Raw genomic sequence first — 15451 nt, forward strand, 5'->3', positions numbered from 1 at the left:
CAAAATCTCTCATGAGAGGCAAATTAATTTAGTCATCGCACCATTTCCTCCTTCCTTCCAGGAAGTTGAAGCTGCACTGGGAGATAATTTGCTACTTCCAAGTCAAACACAGATACACACACGCCTGACAGTATTAACTAAGCAATTTCTCACAGATTAAAGCATCTGAAAGGCTTTCCCTTAATGGATCATTTTGATGAATAGGTTATTTATGTCCCTGTGTTCCTATAGTCTGAGAGTTCTGGCAGCTTTCACAATGAATGCATGGAAAGAGGCAGCACAACTTTAAAAAGAGATTTCTTTTTAAACAAAGAGATTCTGATTGTATTTATTACACATTTCAAGAGAAACTAAAATACATGGGATATTGGTGATCTCTAAAAGTTCAGCTAGCATTCAAATAGGTAACAAGCTGTTAGGAACAGACTGGGAAATTTCTTAATCCCTCTTCTCCCCAACAAAAACAAACCCCAATATCCATGATTTCTACTCAGCAATGAGTAAGCCAGCCTGCAAACAGCTACATGTAGATGTTGATGTAGTAGCCTGCTATTTCAGGTAACAACTACACAGTGCTCATTGCTAACTGGTTCTTAGCTGCAGAAGCACTTCTACATTTCAGGTAATGTGTGTGCTACTCTTTCAATAGCTGCAATTCCGTTAAAGCATTAACCCCCCTCTTTAGGTAACCTGCAGAAAGCCAGAGTTGTTAGATAAAACAACCACCACCCTCATTTATTAAAATGGAAGAAGTGATCTGCAGTACCTATCCAGGGCAGTAGCAATACTTTTCTTTTCCCTGCAGATCACAGACAGGAACACAGGTCTGTAATGGAAACTCATAGCACAATATCGTTCTTTGTTATTTGTGTGGGAATTTTTTGTAATGTTTCTTTGTACTGAGAACTCAAAGCAACTTTAGAGTGCTTGTGTCTCCCATGCTTTGTTCTGTCCTCCTAGTATTGCCTTTATGTAGCTCAAAAAAAAAAAAAAAGAAGAAAAAGAAAGTGCTGAATTTAAAGCAGAACTCTAAGCTGGATTTTAAGCAGTGCAACTTGGTGTCAGCATTCCGGTTAAGAGAAGCGGAGAGCCTGGAGCAGGGAAGCAGTGAGAGGTTAGAATCAAACTGGTACTGGGATCCATCTGTCTCACCCACCAAAAGCAAGAGCAAGCAGAGAACGTGGTTGTTCTCAACGCTGACGGTTCCTGTAAATGTGCTGTTCAACTCCTGTTAGAGAACACGCAGCACAACACTGCTGCCGTACCTGGGCTCACAAGGCATTTGTGAATTGAGGATGGGAGTCTATGTATGCAAAAAGGATTGCAGACTTGCAGCCCTGCCAGAGAACCCTTTCCTTCAAAGCCGCTCTGAACCCTGGGTGCGCCTAAAAGAGCAGGTTCTCCTCCCATTGACTCATTCGTGATCAAACAAACCAAGATGTGAGCTGGCATCAGGAAGCTTGAGCTGCCCTACAGAGAGTCTGTGGCTATGTCACCACCTATCTCTTTCCAGTCCTGTCTAGCCATATTTAAATCTAATACTAGATTGTCCCTGGGCCTGGAGAGCCAGAGCCTGAAGGAACATAGTGTATATGTCTCTTGCATATAGTCATGCTACACAGCCAGCTTGCCACCTCTTGGATCTTAAAATACCACATCTCCTCAGGCTGAGATCATATTTAACTTCAGGAAGAATTCAGCAAGAGGAGATGCAGCAGACTACAGCAGGTAAGGCTGGGAGGGAGTTTGCAAATGCAATGAACCCCAGCTGTGTTGAAATGGGGCACACGGTTAGGACTCAGCTAGCTGACAGGAGGGTTTATCAACAGCACAGCCAGGCAGTGCTGTTTGATACATGACCAACGCAGCACTCCGAGACTCCCGCCTCACAGCAGCTTTTCTCCAACATGCAGTACCTGGTCTTCCCAAGAACACCCCATTAGCACAGGCATTAAATTCTGCACCTTCCAGAATCAAATTGTTCCCCGACCCTTGTAGTCATTGCAGTCCCCACCACAGCCTCAACTCCCTGAAGTGTACCTGCTTTCAAGGGTGGGGATAGAAAGGAATAGTGCATGGGTGGGGAACAAGAAAGAGGTAGCGACGCTGGGGAAATGAAAGCTTTCATCTACAGCAGTCTGGGATCTGATGAGTTATTACCTAAAGAATTAAAGAATATGACAAAGACATTATTATTAAGCCATAAAATGCAGCTATGTATTTCAGACTAGATGACAACAGAGATGAATACAAAGCTGTGTAGTGTGGTATATGTGATCCATTTGATCCCTCTGCCTTCAAAAAATACAACATAAACCGGTATCCAAAGTAGCAAACCCATGCTCCACCTTCCACAGGGACTTTACTACAAATCCTAGCCAGCATGGAGGAGCTAGGACAACAGCTCTCTCTACCCATCAGAAATGACAGAATTCACTTTAATGCTGACTGACACATTAATCATGTCAAATGAAGTCCTGGATAAGTGAAGCCCTCTTTGCTTATAAGAAATCTAGGGCAGAACCCTGCTGCTTCCACTCTTATAAGTTCCTTCTCCCTTGTCCCTGAAAGGTAAAGCATGGAAATGCCAGAAAACCATTTAATATAGTTAGTTGCCTTTGATGCCATCTCCGAGGAAGCATGATTATAGCTGTTTATTTTGTCTTTTGAGGCTCATCAGTCATGGCTTTATCGTTTCTTTTTGGTTTCCTTCTTGGGTTTCTTGCTTATCTGTGGAGCAGTTGCCTTTGGCTTCTTCACTGTCTCTGAATTCTTAGGCTCAAAACTGTCCGAGTCCTACAAGAATCAATTAAGAAACAGTCAGTAACTTTTTTTTTTTTTTACAATTTGCTGACAGCTCACTTTGGGAATTTGAGTATAAGCCAAAGGAAGCAAGTGCTGGGTATCTCTGTTGGAACACATCTATAACAAACTGAGTCCACAGTTAATGAGACTTGAGCAGCACCATCTCTGCTTCTTCCACATGTGCTTTTTGATGAGTGTGAGTTTATGCAGAGAAACAGCTTGTTACCAGAGAAGCCGTTAAAAGCTTAAGTGTCTAAAAAAGGCTTTGGAAAAGAAAAACAAAACCAACTTTAAAGGCAAGAAGAAAATCAACACTAAATGAAAACTATTCAAATTAGGAAAAGGAGAAGATACCATATAATCACCAGTGTGTGTGGAAACATTCAGCAGGTATTTCTGCCAAATGTTAATCATTATCATGTGCAAGACAAAAAACATTCCCCAAAACAGTAGTAAGAATGTAAAATTCAGAGCCTCTAAACCAAGCCCAAAATCCAGGGAGGGAATTGCAAGCAAAGCTTTCTTCACCTGGACTAACAAGGAATGCTTAGATATCCTGCTCGTTTCCTTCAGGGGAGATGACAGATAATATTTCAGCCATGGGAAGTAAAGTCTAGTTATCTTGTAAAAACACAAGGGAACAGCGCCAGTCTCATCTGAGAAAGCGCACACATGCAGATTGCCTCCTTTCATTAAATGCATTTGGGTATAAATATTGCTTTAGCATCTTGGTTTCTATCAGTCAGAGCGTGCCAACTGGAAAAGGACACACAAAAAATGGCTGAGCAAGACGTGCTAGTTTCAAGCTTCCAAGACAGCGCTCCAGATAATGGAGGGGGAGGCGAGCATCTGACAGTATCCTTTTAATCAAGGAGCTTGGTTCAAACGTCTCTTAAGTTACTGGGCTATTACAGTTCACATCTGTGTGGCTTCCCAAGGAAGGAGACTTGGCTGGCTTTCCAAAGGCTGTAATCGGTGCATGGGGAGCTGGCAGGCTCTGGAGAAATGGAGCACCATGCAGTTACTACTCAGGGATGCAGAGTGCTGCTGCCGTAAAGTGAACACTGCTGCCTTCTAATGTTCAAACCAAGGTAGACTTCAAAGCCTGAAGCCTCCAAGACAGAGAAGCTCCTCAATATCCTACCCAGACTCAAGCATCATTACCAAAATCTGGAGGGGTAGCCTCTGGTGTTTACGGTTTTGTAAATTAGTCATATGGACTCTAAATCAAGAGGACAGTATACATATGGAGAAAATAAAAAGTAGAGCATGCAAACATCAAAGCATGCTTGCAAACTTAAACAGTAACAGGTCCCTGAGCTTTATCGGTTTAATTGGGGGGCCTGGTCTTCAGTTTCCCACTTCGAACTAGAGCTCTCACTCTTTTCAGCTTTCAAGAATCAGGCTACTCAGTATTTCTCAAAAATTTATCAGGGGAAACCATGGACTCTGACAGACGGGCGCTGGTAGCTGCAGAGTAACGGTGCAAGACTTGCAATGCCACTGCATTGTGACTGGAGGCCGCCTGCTTCATCTCCCAGCTGGGAGCTGCAGCTCCTGCGGCAGGACTAGCAGGAGGGAGCATGCACCCATGCCGGGGCAGCGTCACTAATCCAGTACGTCAGTGCAACTTCACATCACACCGACAGTTAAAGGTGAAAGAGTTGGGTCATGAACTGTATCCTTCACACCGTACCTCACCCTCAGGCATTCCCTTCCCCAGACAGGCTGAAAATTTCCATGCTTCCTCTGCACAAGAGGGAGCAAACATGGCAATAGAGACAGCCTGAAAACAAAACTTCCCATGCTGAGTTGTTATGGAAAATATATCGTACACATTTAGACAAAATCTCTATCAAACCACCAAACTTGCAGCCTGATCACCAACACTGAAATACCTGTCCCCACCACCACAGGCATCACCAAGCACATGGAGCTCTTTTATCAAAAAAGCCAGGCAGGTGCAGGTCATCCCACTGTGACCCAGTCTAAAGGAACTGGAGTCCTGTAGCTCACCTCAACCTTTCACTTTAACCTTCTCCTGTACTAACTGCACCAAAGGACCCTCCATGTGCCAGCAAAGGATTGGGTGTCAGTACTGAAAACTGCCTTCCTCACGTTAGAATATACTAGAAATTTCACCAGTATCTTGTTTCCAAAAATCGCACACAAACTAGAGCCCAAAGTCATTTCCTGAAAGGCAGGTCCTGCAAAGGGGACACCCTGCCTGGCAATTAACAGAGCAAATCAGCAGAAGGATGACAATACGGGGTTGGGACTAAAGCCTTCTTGTGTGCAGCCAGGAACAGCACGTACATTCAGCACACCTTGCCAGTGCTTCAGGTCACTTTTTCACTGATATTCAGAGAGACCATGGCTCAGGTATTTGTTCCTGACTTTCTAATCTGGGGGTGAATCACAAGACAAAAGCTGGAGGTGGGAAAGCTAGAAGGAGGGGAAGAGAATGAACAATGAAACTGTCATCAATCCCAGGGGCAGACCACTGCGTCTCCATCAGCTACTCGAAGTTCCCTCCCACCCTATTTTCTCTGACTCTGCCCATCTATATCAATATTAAAGAGCACTGCTTACTGTCTTATGGGACTTTGAAACTGGCAGGATTATGGCTAGCACACAGATAAGCTGGAAAATGGCTCCAAAGAAGAGTCCGTAGCGTAGCACATTCTCCATGAACGTGGGCTCAGGGATTTCAGGTGGGGAGAAATCCAACTCAGCAGCCATCGTGAGTGCACCCTTCTTCTCCTCTAATGCTCTCAAGACGACTGGTTACTACAAGGGGGAAAAAGAGAGCAATTATTTGTATCATGCTTTCTGGTATGCGCTTTCCATTATCAAAAAATGACAGACTATCTCATGCAGGTTTTTTGAAGACACCCTTGATCTACAGACCCACTAACAAAGAGGGAAAAGAAACTTGCATTTTATTTGGATGATTGTCTTTTACCACCTGCCTAAGAAAATAGTCCTCAAATGCTAGTAATAGTCCATTTGCAGGTGAGGGGAAGACAAACAAAATATGAACAATATTCATGAAACAGTATGGGAAAAGCTTAATAAGCAAGAATATACTTCTCCCTGAAGTCAATCACACATGCAAGATGACTATTATTCATTTTCACTTACATTGTATGTGTGGTCACAGCCTTGTTGTTTTAGATGGTGTACAAACCCAACTACTTCTGCCCACGCAGAAGGCAGATCTGTTGAAGACAGAGGAATTAGTTATGTGTTGAAAGTTAAGCATGGCTTTAGTGGCCGGTTACGCTAAGCCCTATATACCTTGCGACAGTCACACAGGTAGTTTGTGGCAGAGTTCAATATTGATCTCCTGGGTCCCTAGCCAGCTTCTCAGCCACGAGACCATCCTTTCTTCCTTCCTTCATCTTTGCTAATGGAGTTGTCAATTCATTCTATGAATGACTAATGGCTTTCTACAATAACGGAGAACTCTCCTGCCAGAATTGCTGGAGTACGCCACAGAAAGTCCCAAAAGGGAAATTCAATTAGTCTGAGATGCCATCAGAACTCAGTTGTGATTACTGTCTTACTCATTTTTCCTGACCTGTATGATCCTGGTGTGTCCTTATTGAATCAGCACTACTTATTGATACTTACAGTTCCCTGTATTACTCAAGCTTGGGTGTGAGGTTGTGCTGCCTGCGCGTTTCAGTTGAATGGTAGTAATCTGCCTCCTAGAAATTATCTCCAAAGCAGGCTCTGGATTTCTCAGGCTAGGAGAAGATTTCTACAATCTGCAGATGTGACCCAGTTCAGAAAGATGGTAAAGTATAACTTGAGTAAAGTTATAGTTGATAAATTTAGGAATCAATCAACAATTCAATGCTGTTGCATAAGAGGCAAATGTCATTTGGGGACATACTAAAAGGAGTGTATATAAATTACAAGAAATAATTATTTTGTTTTAATTCAGCTGAAGTACAGGATATCATTTTGAACTTTAAAAGACAGGAAAAAATTCTCAACTGCACGGACTGCCAGCCACTGGAATACAGAGACTGTGGAATCCCTGTTACTGGTGATTCAGAAGAGCAGATCAGATAAGCATTCGCCTGGGATGGGGTGTGAGTACATATAATCCTGCCTTTGAATCAGGAGATAAGAATAGGTGACCTCTCGAAGTCCCTTCCAGGTCTGTACTTCAGCGAAAGAAAATTTTTCAAATTCTGATTAAAACTCAGTAAGCAAGGGCTGCATGGGACCTGTACACAAAGCCAGAATGCAGGTTGGGCTGCCCAGGCTCAGCAAGCCCCAACACAGACCCAAAGGCTGCACCGGACATACACCGATGTCAACAAAGCCTGCATTAAAGTGGTTCATCCCTAACTGCTTTTAAGTTTTAAAACGCCCTCTCCCCCAGTCCACTAAGGCAGCAGTTCCTAAGCAAGAAACAGAATCATGGGAAACTTCACCCCTGAGTTGCATTTTATCTCAACTTTATTTATTGGGATGTCTTTTGAAAATGTTATTCTTGCCCACCCCCTTCCTCAAACAGACCAGGAAGGGATGTTGCTTCATTCCTCACCGGGAGTTTTCTCAGGACAAACTCCTACTGATAATCCCGATTCATACACCTGAAACACAACACACAAAAATAAACCAAAGGAAACTGATACAATGAAAACAAAAAAATCTCCATCCTCATCTTCTGCAAGTCCCCCCTCCTTTCCCCTTTTCTATTTCACCTCCCTTGAGGGTATTAGTAATTTTCTAACAAATCCCAGGTGACATGACCAGCATCAAAAGCTTTCACGCAGGCTGGTAGCAGCTGCCACTACCATTTTAAGCACTACCCCACGAAATACGCTCAGAGAAGGCCTGACATCATGCTCCAACTAGCGATAGTAGAGTATCCTTGTTCACACAGTAACCACAGCAGGCAACCCACATTCGGACCATTAGTTTTCCTGCTATCAGTGGAGCTGAACTAATATTAGCAAAATTCTTCCCTGTTTTAAAAAACTGGTTTACACGATGCCCAAACCTGCACACGCAAGGAGGCTGAACCTTACGCAAAGGAGCAGGCCAAAGCTGAACAGTGAGGAACCGGGGCTCAGCGCCAGGCACGCTGCCTTCCACGCCGAAGACAGAACTTGCAAAGTGGGTTTTCTCACTGAGAGCACTACCTCCTTACACTTTGCCTTGCAGCTAATCCAACATGTCCCTGGACGACAATGGAGTCTTCCTCCTGGTTCCCGAGAAGCTAACAGTTTCACCACCTCTTCCTTGGCTAACATTTCTTCTCCACAGGTTATCAACCACCTTTTTCCTCAGTTCGCCTCACCTGTTAACATGGCTACACTTAAAGTAATTGTTCTTAAATTGCATTTAAAGATCAGTACTCCTGCTTCAGATCTGGAGAGGAAGCTTCCCCCCTCCAGCTTACTCATGTGGTCTAATAGCAGCTACCACCTCTCCCCACGAGCCTGGCCGTCTCACTGGAACATAACACCAGAAATAGGTCACAAACAGTTGCACTGCACTACAGGAATTGATTTTGACTATCTGTTTAAAAATATTCAGTCTTGCCTCTATTAGGGTTTTACAGCAAGCTAGCTACCCCCCCACAAAAGGACTCGGTCTTGTAGCAAAGCTGGAGCTGTACCACAGAACCAGCGAGGGGCTACTCAGGGCTGCAGGCTCACGCTTCTGCTCGGTGACACCACTGGAAGACGCTGCAGCCATCCCCCTGGGCGCAGGATCAGGCTCTGTGATCAATAACCATGAGTTTTCAGGATCAGGGCCATGAACTAGCCATCTCAATAGAGCTAGGACAGACTCAAACCTTCTTTTTGCTGTCTTGTGTTTCCCGGCTGGCATCTTCAAAACCTAGCACTATATAAATAATTAGCGTAGAACAAAGCCACAGGAGCACCTCAAGTAATTTATATTAGCTTCCTCTTGGGGTGAAAATAAAGATCAACAGTATCGGTGCAAAACATGAAAGCTTCCATCAAAGGATGAGGCAAAGAAGCTCATGCTGGATTTCTCAAATGACTTAGCAGGTGTTGGGACGGAGACTGGCCAATCCATATTGGCGTCAGGGGGATCTGCGTGTGCTTCGCGCCGCTGAAAACACGAGCACTGGTGAGGCCGAGGAGCCCCTCCGCGGGCTTAGGGCCCGCCGCCAGGCAGCCGGGTTTGCAGCCGTGCCCGGGGGCTGTAAGGAGCAGCAGCTGAGCAGCCTCGGAGCAGCGGACGCCCGGAGTTCCTCCTCCCTTCTCGAGAGCACAGCTCTGCGCCGTTCCCTCCCGCAAGCGGCGGTGGCCAGCCCTGGCTGCAGCCGGAGCGGGCCGCCACCGAGCCCCCGAGGCTCCTCGCACCCCAGGCTCTCCCACCCGCGTCCCGGGGGGGGCCGGGGCGATGCTGCTGCTGCTGCAGCCACCGCCCCACCCCTCCCCTCCCCTCCCCTCCCCACAGAGACGTTCCCAGCAGACCCCCGCGCCGCTCCAGACCTCTCCTGCAGCCCCGGCCTCCCCCCTCGCGGCCGCCCGGCCCGCTCACCGCCCCTCTCGGCCAGGCCTCGCCGCCCCGGAAGTGATTCCTGCCCGACAGGAAGTGCACCCCGCCCTTAGCAACCGCCCAGGGCGCCGCGTTGCTAAGGGCGGCCTGCGGCCGGCTCGGGGGCCTGGGGGGCCTGGGGGGCCGGGCGGGCGGCAGGGCTCCGCCGCCGGGTTCCTCCCGAAAGGCCCCTGAGGCCGCTCGGCTTCACGCTGCCGCGGGCCCCGCCCCGGCTGTGGGCGTCTGTGGGTGCCGACCTCCCGGTGGGTCCCCACGGCCAGGCCCGGGTCGGCCCCTCTGGCAGCGAAGCACCCCCGGCCTTTACGCCTCAGGGTTAATGTACTCGCCCCCCAAATCAGTGCGAGCATTTTACTCCCCGCCATCAATAGCGTGGCCTTTCAGTCCTGGGGTTTCTCTTTATCTGTGAGGTTTTGATCTGCTCCCTTGAAGTGCTCTGGCAGCAACAACTAAGACTCGCGCTTCTGGCTTTGCGCTTGCCAGGGATTTTTATTTTTATTTTTAATGTCCCGATTCAGCATCCAGCTCTGAAATGGAGATGTCTCGATAAGATGACCTACAAAGGGAAAAATGGCTTGTGCTCCGTTTTGCTCCTTTGTGGTATTTAACAAATCGGATTTGTTTTGCCCTCTTCCTAACCCTAAAATATCAGTAGGGCCAGGTTAGTTTTGCTGCAGAGCTTTATTATCAGAGAGCCTAAATACTTTGGGGAAAACATAATTGGTTACTTATGTACTGAGGGAGTAAGGTATGGCATTTGTAATAAAGGGATTTTCTAGGCTGTTACCAACCATTGGAATTAAATGGGTATTAATGAAAACAATTTCAAAGGTTTTCAGCGATTGGATTAAAAACCTTTCATCTTGTTTAGTGCAGAAGACTTTACAGACAACTGGAGAATGCGCATGGCTGTGAGTTGCAGAGGCCAGAGACACTCGTACAAAGAAATTCTTCTAGCATAAAATCCTGAGAAAAAAATTACTCTTAAATAATTACCAGAGCTTTCACTGCCCCTGGTGAGTGGCTGTACGGGCTCAGGGACGAACCCAGAGCTCAGGAAAGGGGATGGATTCTGCCCTTTCAGCTCCCAAACACTATTTAGGACACAAAACCACTGAGGACAGATAAATAATTCCTGTGACTGTCAGGAGAGATCCTATCAGTATTAAACGGCCAGAATAAACTCTTCCCAGTACCACCAGCACACTGAATTTGGTGGGGCTGCTGTCCACACACGGGCTCCGATCCTTGCAGTTTGAAGTTTGCAGGAAGGGGAGAACACACACTTGGACTGCAACCAATAAGGGACACTTTCTTCCTTTCTCCTCCTCTCCCCCACCAGAAATGGCACGACTTATTCTAAGGAGGAGGAGGCAGGTGGGGGACCACTAGTGCCCCGAGACTTTCAAACACTTCCACAGCAGTGCCAGGCTCCGCACAGGAGACACTCGGCCTTGGAACCGCAAGCAGGTGGTGCCATCAGCCCGCTTTGGCTGCGTGCCTTTCACCAGCACCACACCGACCCATTCGTTCCAGCCGATTGTGAAATGATAAAAAAGGAAGCTATTTATAAAAAAAGGGAAGGTTTTTCCAAAGCCTACGAGATGTGGGTGGGTTTCAAAGCTAAAATTGATTCAACAAGCGGAAATGGCAGTTTTGTCAGCACCCAATTCTAAGTAGAGACAGCTCAGGCATGAAGTCTTTCTCCAAATCCAAATCATCCTTAGCTTTTTTAGTTCTTTCTACATTTCTTCTTTGGTTTGCGTTGCAGTATTTCCTGCAAGTCTTTGCAGTGAGACCTATTTATTACCATTCATTGTATGTTTACTGCATCCTTGTGCACCAAGGTCTTCTCATCCTCAGGTTGCATATTATTATTCAGCCAGGAAAAAATTAGTAATAACTGCTTTCATTTTTCAGCCCTTACTGGAAACATGGCCTTCCTCGCTCCCTCTCCATGTGTGGTAACACATCACACTCAAATTCTCTTTTTTATCAGAAGCTTTCAAAGTACTTTCCCAAGGTGAGCAGTAAGAGCAGCGTTTGGATTCTGATGGGAAACCAACACCCAGCCTGCCCTGATGGGAAGGGATGTCATTGCGGCAGTCACTAGAGCCCTCTGCGCAGAGGGTGGGCGTTCCCTTTCCTGCGCTGCCTCTCCTTCCCAGAGTATGAAGGTCTCGGTGCTTCCAAAAATCAGGAGTAGGGTCTGATAGTAGGGCACCGGCACCCAAGAATGGGCAGCCGAAGGACCTTTGTGAGCCTGGTCACTGCGAGTCGGTGGCAGGGTTAGGATTGAAGCCGGCTCTCCCTGTTCATTGATTCTGGCTGTAACGTGCTGTGCAACCTTCCAGCCAAGGCTCCTTTCCAAACTGAAATGAGAGTGGTAAGACCAAAGACGAACTGCTTAATTACTGAGATTCACTGCTGGCATCTGAGCTCTGTCTGCCCGGGTTGGAAGAGGAAGGAGGTGGTATTTAGAGAGCCAGAAATTCAGGAACCAGTAACTCTCAAGCCTACAGCTGAGCGTAACACGCTGACATCTGGCTGAAACTCTTGGCAGTTCACCTGGGCGGTGCTGGAACGCTCCAGCAGCTCTGCTAGGAAATAAACAGAGCCAGACAGGTACGGGCTCTATAAATGGATCTCACCCGCAGAGCTCATCAGGCCTCCTGACAGATACACATCTCGCAGGCTGGTGCCATTTGTTCTATTGTAGTCTCAGTGATACGTTAATGTTTGAAGATTAAGTAGGCCTTTCAAGCAGGCTTTTAACTCTGTGAGACAGTCTTTTCCAATAGCACTTCCTTGCACATTTTGAATTACTGATTTATTTTGTCTATTTTTAATCTGATCCCTTGCTTCAGACTCATTCTCATAGTGCAAACTGTGCTCTCATCCAGAGGGGCACCTTCCTTGAGATTGTTTTGATAAATGTTTGTATTCAGCTTCCTACCAATCTGAATTCCTCAAGGGAAAATTCTCCCTGGGAAATATATTGATGTTCAAAGGATTGAATCTGGAGGATCTGAAGATCCAAATCCCAGCACTTTATCCTTCCAAGGGGGAGAAACCAAGTCTCGTATGATTTTCTAATGGCAAGTCTCACCACACCTGCTGAGTTTAAGCTTTGGGTCCTCTGTTTCTTCTTTCGAAGAAACTGGCACATGGGCCATATCTTGTCTTTCTCATCTCATTTGTGTTTGCTTGCCTTCCACAGAAGTGACTGCATTTTTGCAAAGAACTTAGGAATGAAAGTTACTGTGTACACACCAGTAATGGACAATGTAATTAAATGATTGATGATCAACTTATAATGTGCCTTAGTTCTGCCACTTGGGATAAGACATTTGAACCAAAATGTGTCCCATCCTACCTCTAAGATGGCAAACCTGGGCAAAAAATATAACTTCTAATCTTAGGCAGTTGTTTAATTTAGCATTAGGGCATTTGCGGTAAGCTAGTTACCACATCTCTCAAGTAAAAGAAAACCAGAGAGAACAGTTGTGTGGGGCTCTCTCAGGAGTGGTGGGGATTGGAGAAGCTGGGGACCAACAGCCACCATCTGTGCCATTTTGGAGAAGTGCAGAAGAGCTTTTGATAGCTGAGAATATGGGATGGTTTTTTTGCCATTTGATGAGTTACTTCTTACTGTCATTAGTTTCAACCTCACAAGGTGAGCAGGACCATTTCACATGCTGCTCAGCTTATCTGAAGCTGTACGTTGTGCACCTGGAATAGACAGGGGCAATTTTTTAAAGCATGGCATGGAGACTGGAGGAGGTAAAGCTAAGAAGAAATCAATATCTGGGAAATTGCTGCAGGATCCTAACACTGTGTCCTTTGTCAGTGAAGGACTGGCACTGAAACAAAACTAAGCTGGCATGTGCTTCACCCAAGGACCCTAGGGAGGTTAGGTCTGCGTGGACGTGACTCTGAAATCCGGCAGTTCCAGCTGCAGAAGGTCCCTGTGGCAGCTCGGACCTGCCCGTAGACTCCATCGGGCTTGCGCTGGCGTAGGCTTGGGTTTAGAGAGCAAACAGACAGTTACCCACTGCTCGTTGCTAACCTGAAGTGATGATCTGTGGGAGGTAATTTGAGCGTTACATTCCTCCTGTTTTGGGAGCCAGTGGATGCTGACAACACTAGCTGCAGTAGGGAGGAGAGGTGGGGAGAAACTGGGAAGGTTCTAGGGACAAATCAAGAGATACTCTAAAGAGAAAAAGCTGTTCATTTTGCAAACAAGTTTGTCATCTGTTGTGCCAAATTATTATTGATACTACCCCTAAAATGAAGTTCCCATGAGGAATGCTGTCACACATCTAGTACGTTTAGACTTTGAATGCCAGGGACACACACAGAGCAGCTCTCAGGCCGTGAGGAGTGCAGAACTGCAGCCAGAGCCACCCTCCCGCCCGCGCAGGCGGTACCAGCCCTATCTGCGTGACTACCCCACTGGAAAAAATGACCCGAACAAAGACCATAGTTGCCAGCTCAAATATACGCTGCAACACGGATGGATGCAAAACTGGCTCCAAACAACATTGGACCCTGTCACAGTCTGTAGCATCTTCATCCAGAGACGTTAGCAGCCAGAGCACCCATCGTGGGACTCAAGCCGAGGCTGAACTGCAGCAGCAGTATGGATCACAGCCATTTCTGCTGCAGGGGAAGTAACCTCGCTAGCCAGAGGGAGAGCTCAAGAAGTCTGGTGGAGGAGCTCACAAATGATCCTTCTGGGTCCTGGGAAGATACAAAGGTTTTGACTAAAGCTGGGACAGGAAATCCCGGGAACAGAAAAGCTCCTCTATTTATGCTACTTCAGAACTCCTAAGCTGTATACGCTCAACAGAGCCTGGAGGGTTTTTAGACATTTCTGCTGCCTCCCGCAATTAATCTGAAGTCATAAAGAGAGCTTGTTGTTGTGTGAGTCTTGCTGGATCCAGCTGTGCATGACAGGAACCCAAACCAGGCAGCACAAGGAAACCCCTAGGACGATGGAGCTTTATATAGCCTTCTTTGAAAGCAGCTCACTTGAGATATGAATGCGGATCACAGCCCTCCTAATCCAAGCTGGGCTGCAGGCAGCTATAAACAAGTCAATTATAGACTGATTCCCCTTGATCTGAGAGACATTGCCTGGTATCTTACAGCAGCTCTGCGTAAGGCAATGGGCCAGGTGGATAGAGAATTAGCTCAAAACCACGCTATGGGATAATACCTTGAAATAGTGTTGGCTCTCGACTGGTTTAACAATATGGTCTGATTCATCTGTTCAGCCAGTGTAGCACCAAGACAGTGGAAGAAAAATAAGTCATGCTGAAAAATTGGTGCAACCAGCCTCGCACATGAGAGAACACGAACAGATTGTTTCAAAAAAGCAAACAAAAATCCCTTTCCAGTTTGCAGAGACAGCGCGCAGCTGTCTGCACCAGTACAGGGATTTTGGAAAACCTGCTCTGCGCTACCCAGAAATCCCCTTCTCCAGTGTTCACAAGTAGACGATACAAATGATATACTGGCCCGATTTGCACGGCAGCTCCTCTCCCCGTCAACAGGCTGGTGCCATTTCTTTTTACAACTGGCGGAAGGCAGTAGTTCTTGCTTGCTTCTCTTCATGTTATTGTTCTGTTTCTGGATTCCACTAGAAGGGCCTTGGTCAGCTGCTCAGTTCAGGGTCAGCTCGAGCTCCTGCTTTGGTCTGTTCAATCCTTTTTCATGATTTCTCTGCAAAGCGGCCTGGCCCTGATTTGATACCAAAGGGAACGTGAGCCCTTGGGGCACTCAAAGCAGGGAGCGCCCAAAGGAGTTGGTGCACATCTGTCTAGGTACAGAGCGACTGTTACTTAACACCAGAGTCATCTGGCATGCTGAGCTCACTCAAGCCTTTCCGACCGTTGGGTTACTGCTTACTGAGAGCCCACGGTTTGGAAGGAAGATATTGCTTCGCTAAGAAGTGAGCCACAGTCACAGTGCTGGTTCCTCACCTCGGCAAGAAGCAAAGGGGAAATGGTAGAGAGTTAGACCAGCGCTGAACACTTTTGACCCCCTGCACACACAGGCGCCCACGTGCACACCAGCTGCACCA

General features: G+C 46.7%; 1 protein-coding gene across 3 annotated transcripts; it reads right to left on the reverse strand.

Annotated features, from left to right (window-relative positions):
- Nucleotides 1–333: 333 nt before the first annotated feature.
- Nucleotides 334–9454, reverse strand: MANBAL (mannosidase beta like). 3 transcript variants are annotated; one of them, XM_072879253.1, is made up of 5 exons: nt 9349–9454; nt 7370–7418; nt 5950–6026; nt 5398–5595; nt 334–2796 (listed from the first exon to the last, which is right to left on the reverse strand). In XM_072879253.1, exons 4-5 carry the CDS (start codon nt 5545–5547, stop codon nt 2689–2691), a joined length of 258 nt encoding a protein of 85 aa, XP_072735354.1. In that variant the 5' UTR covers nt 5548–5595; nt 5950–6026; nt 7370–7418; nt 9349–9454; the 3' UTR covers nt 334–2688. The 3 variants fall into 3 exon arrangements, with proteins under 3 accessions (XP_072735354.1, XP_072735356.1, XP_072735355.1); XM_072879255.1 differs by having other exon boundaries at nt 7342–7418; nt 9349–9390; XM_072879254.1 differs by lacking the exon at nt 9349–9454 and adding an exon at nt 7979–8425.
- Between the last annotated feature and the right edge of the window lie 5997 nt (nt 9455–15451).

This window comes from Ciconia boyciana, chromosome 14 (genome assembly GCF_034638445.1).
Source record: "Ciconia boyciana chromosome 14, ASM3463844v1, whole genome shotgun sequence".
NCBI classification, from domain to species: domain Eukaryota; kingdom Metazoa; phylum Chordata; class Aves; order Ciconiiformes; family Ciconiidae; genus Ciconia; species Ciconia boyciana.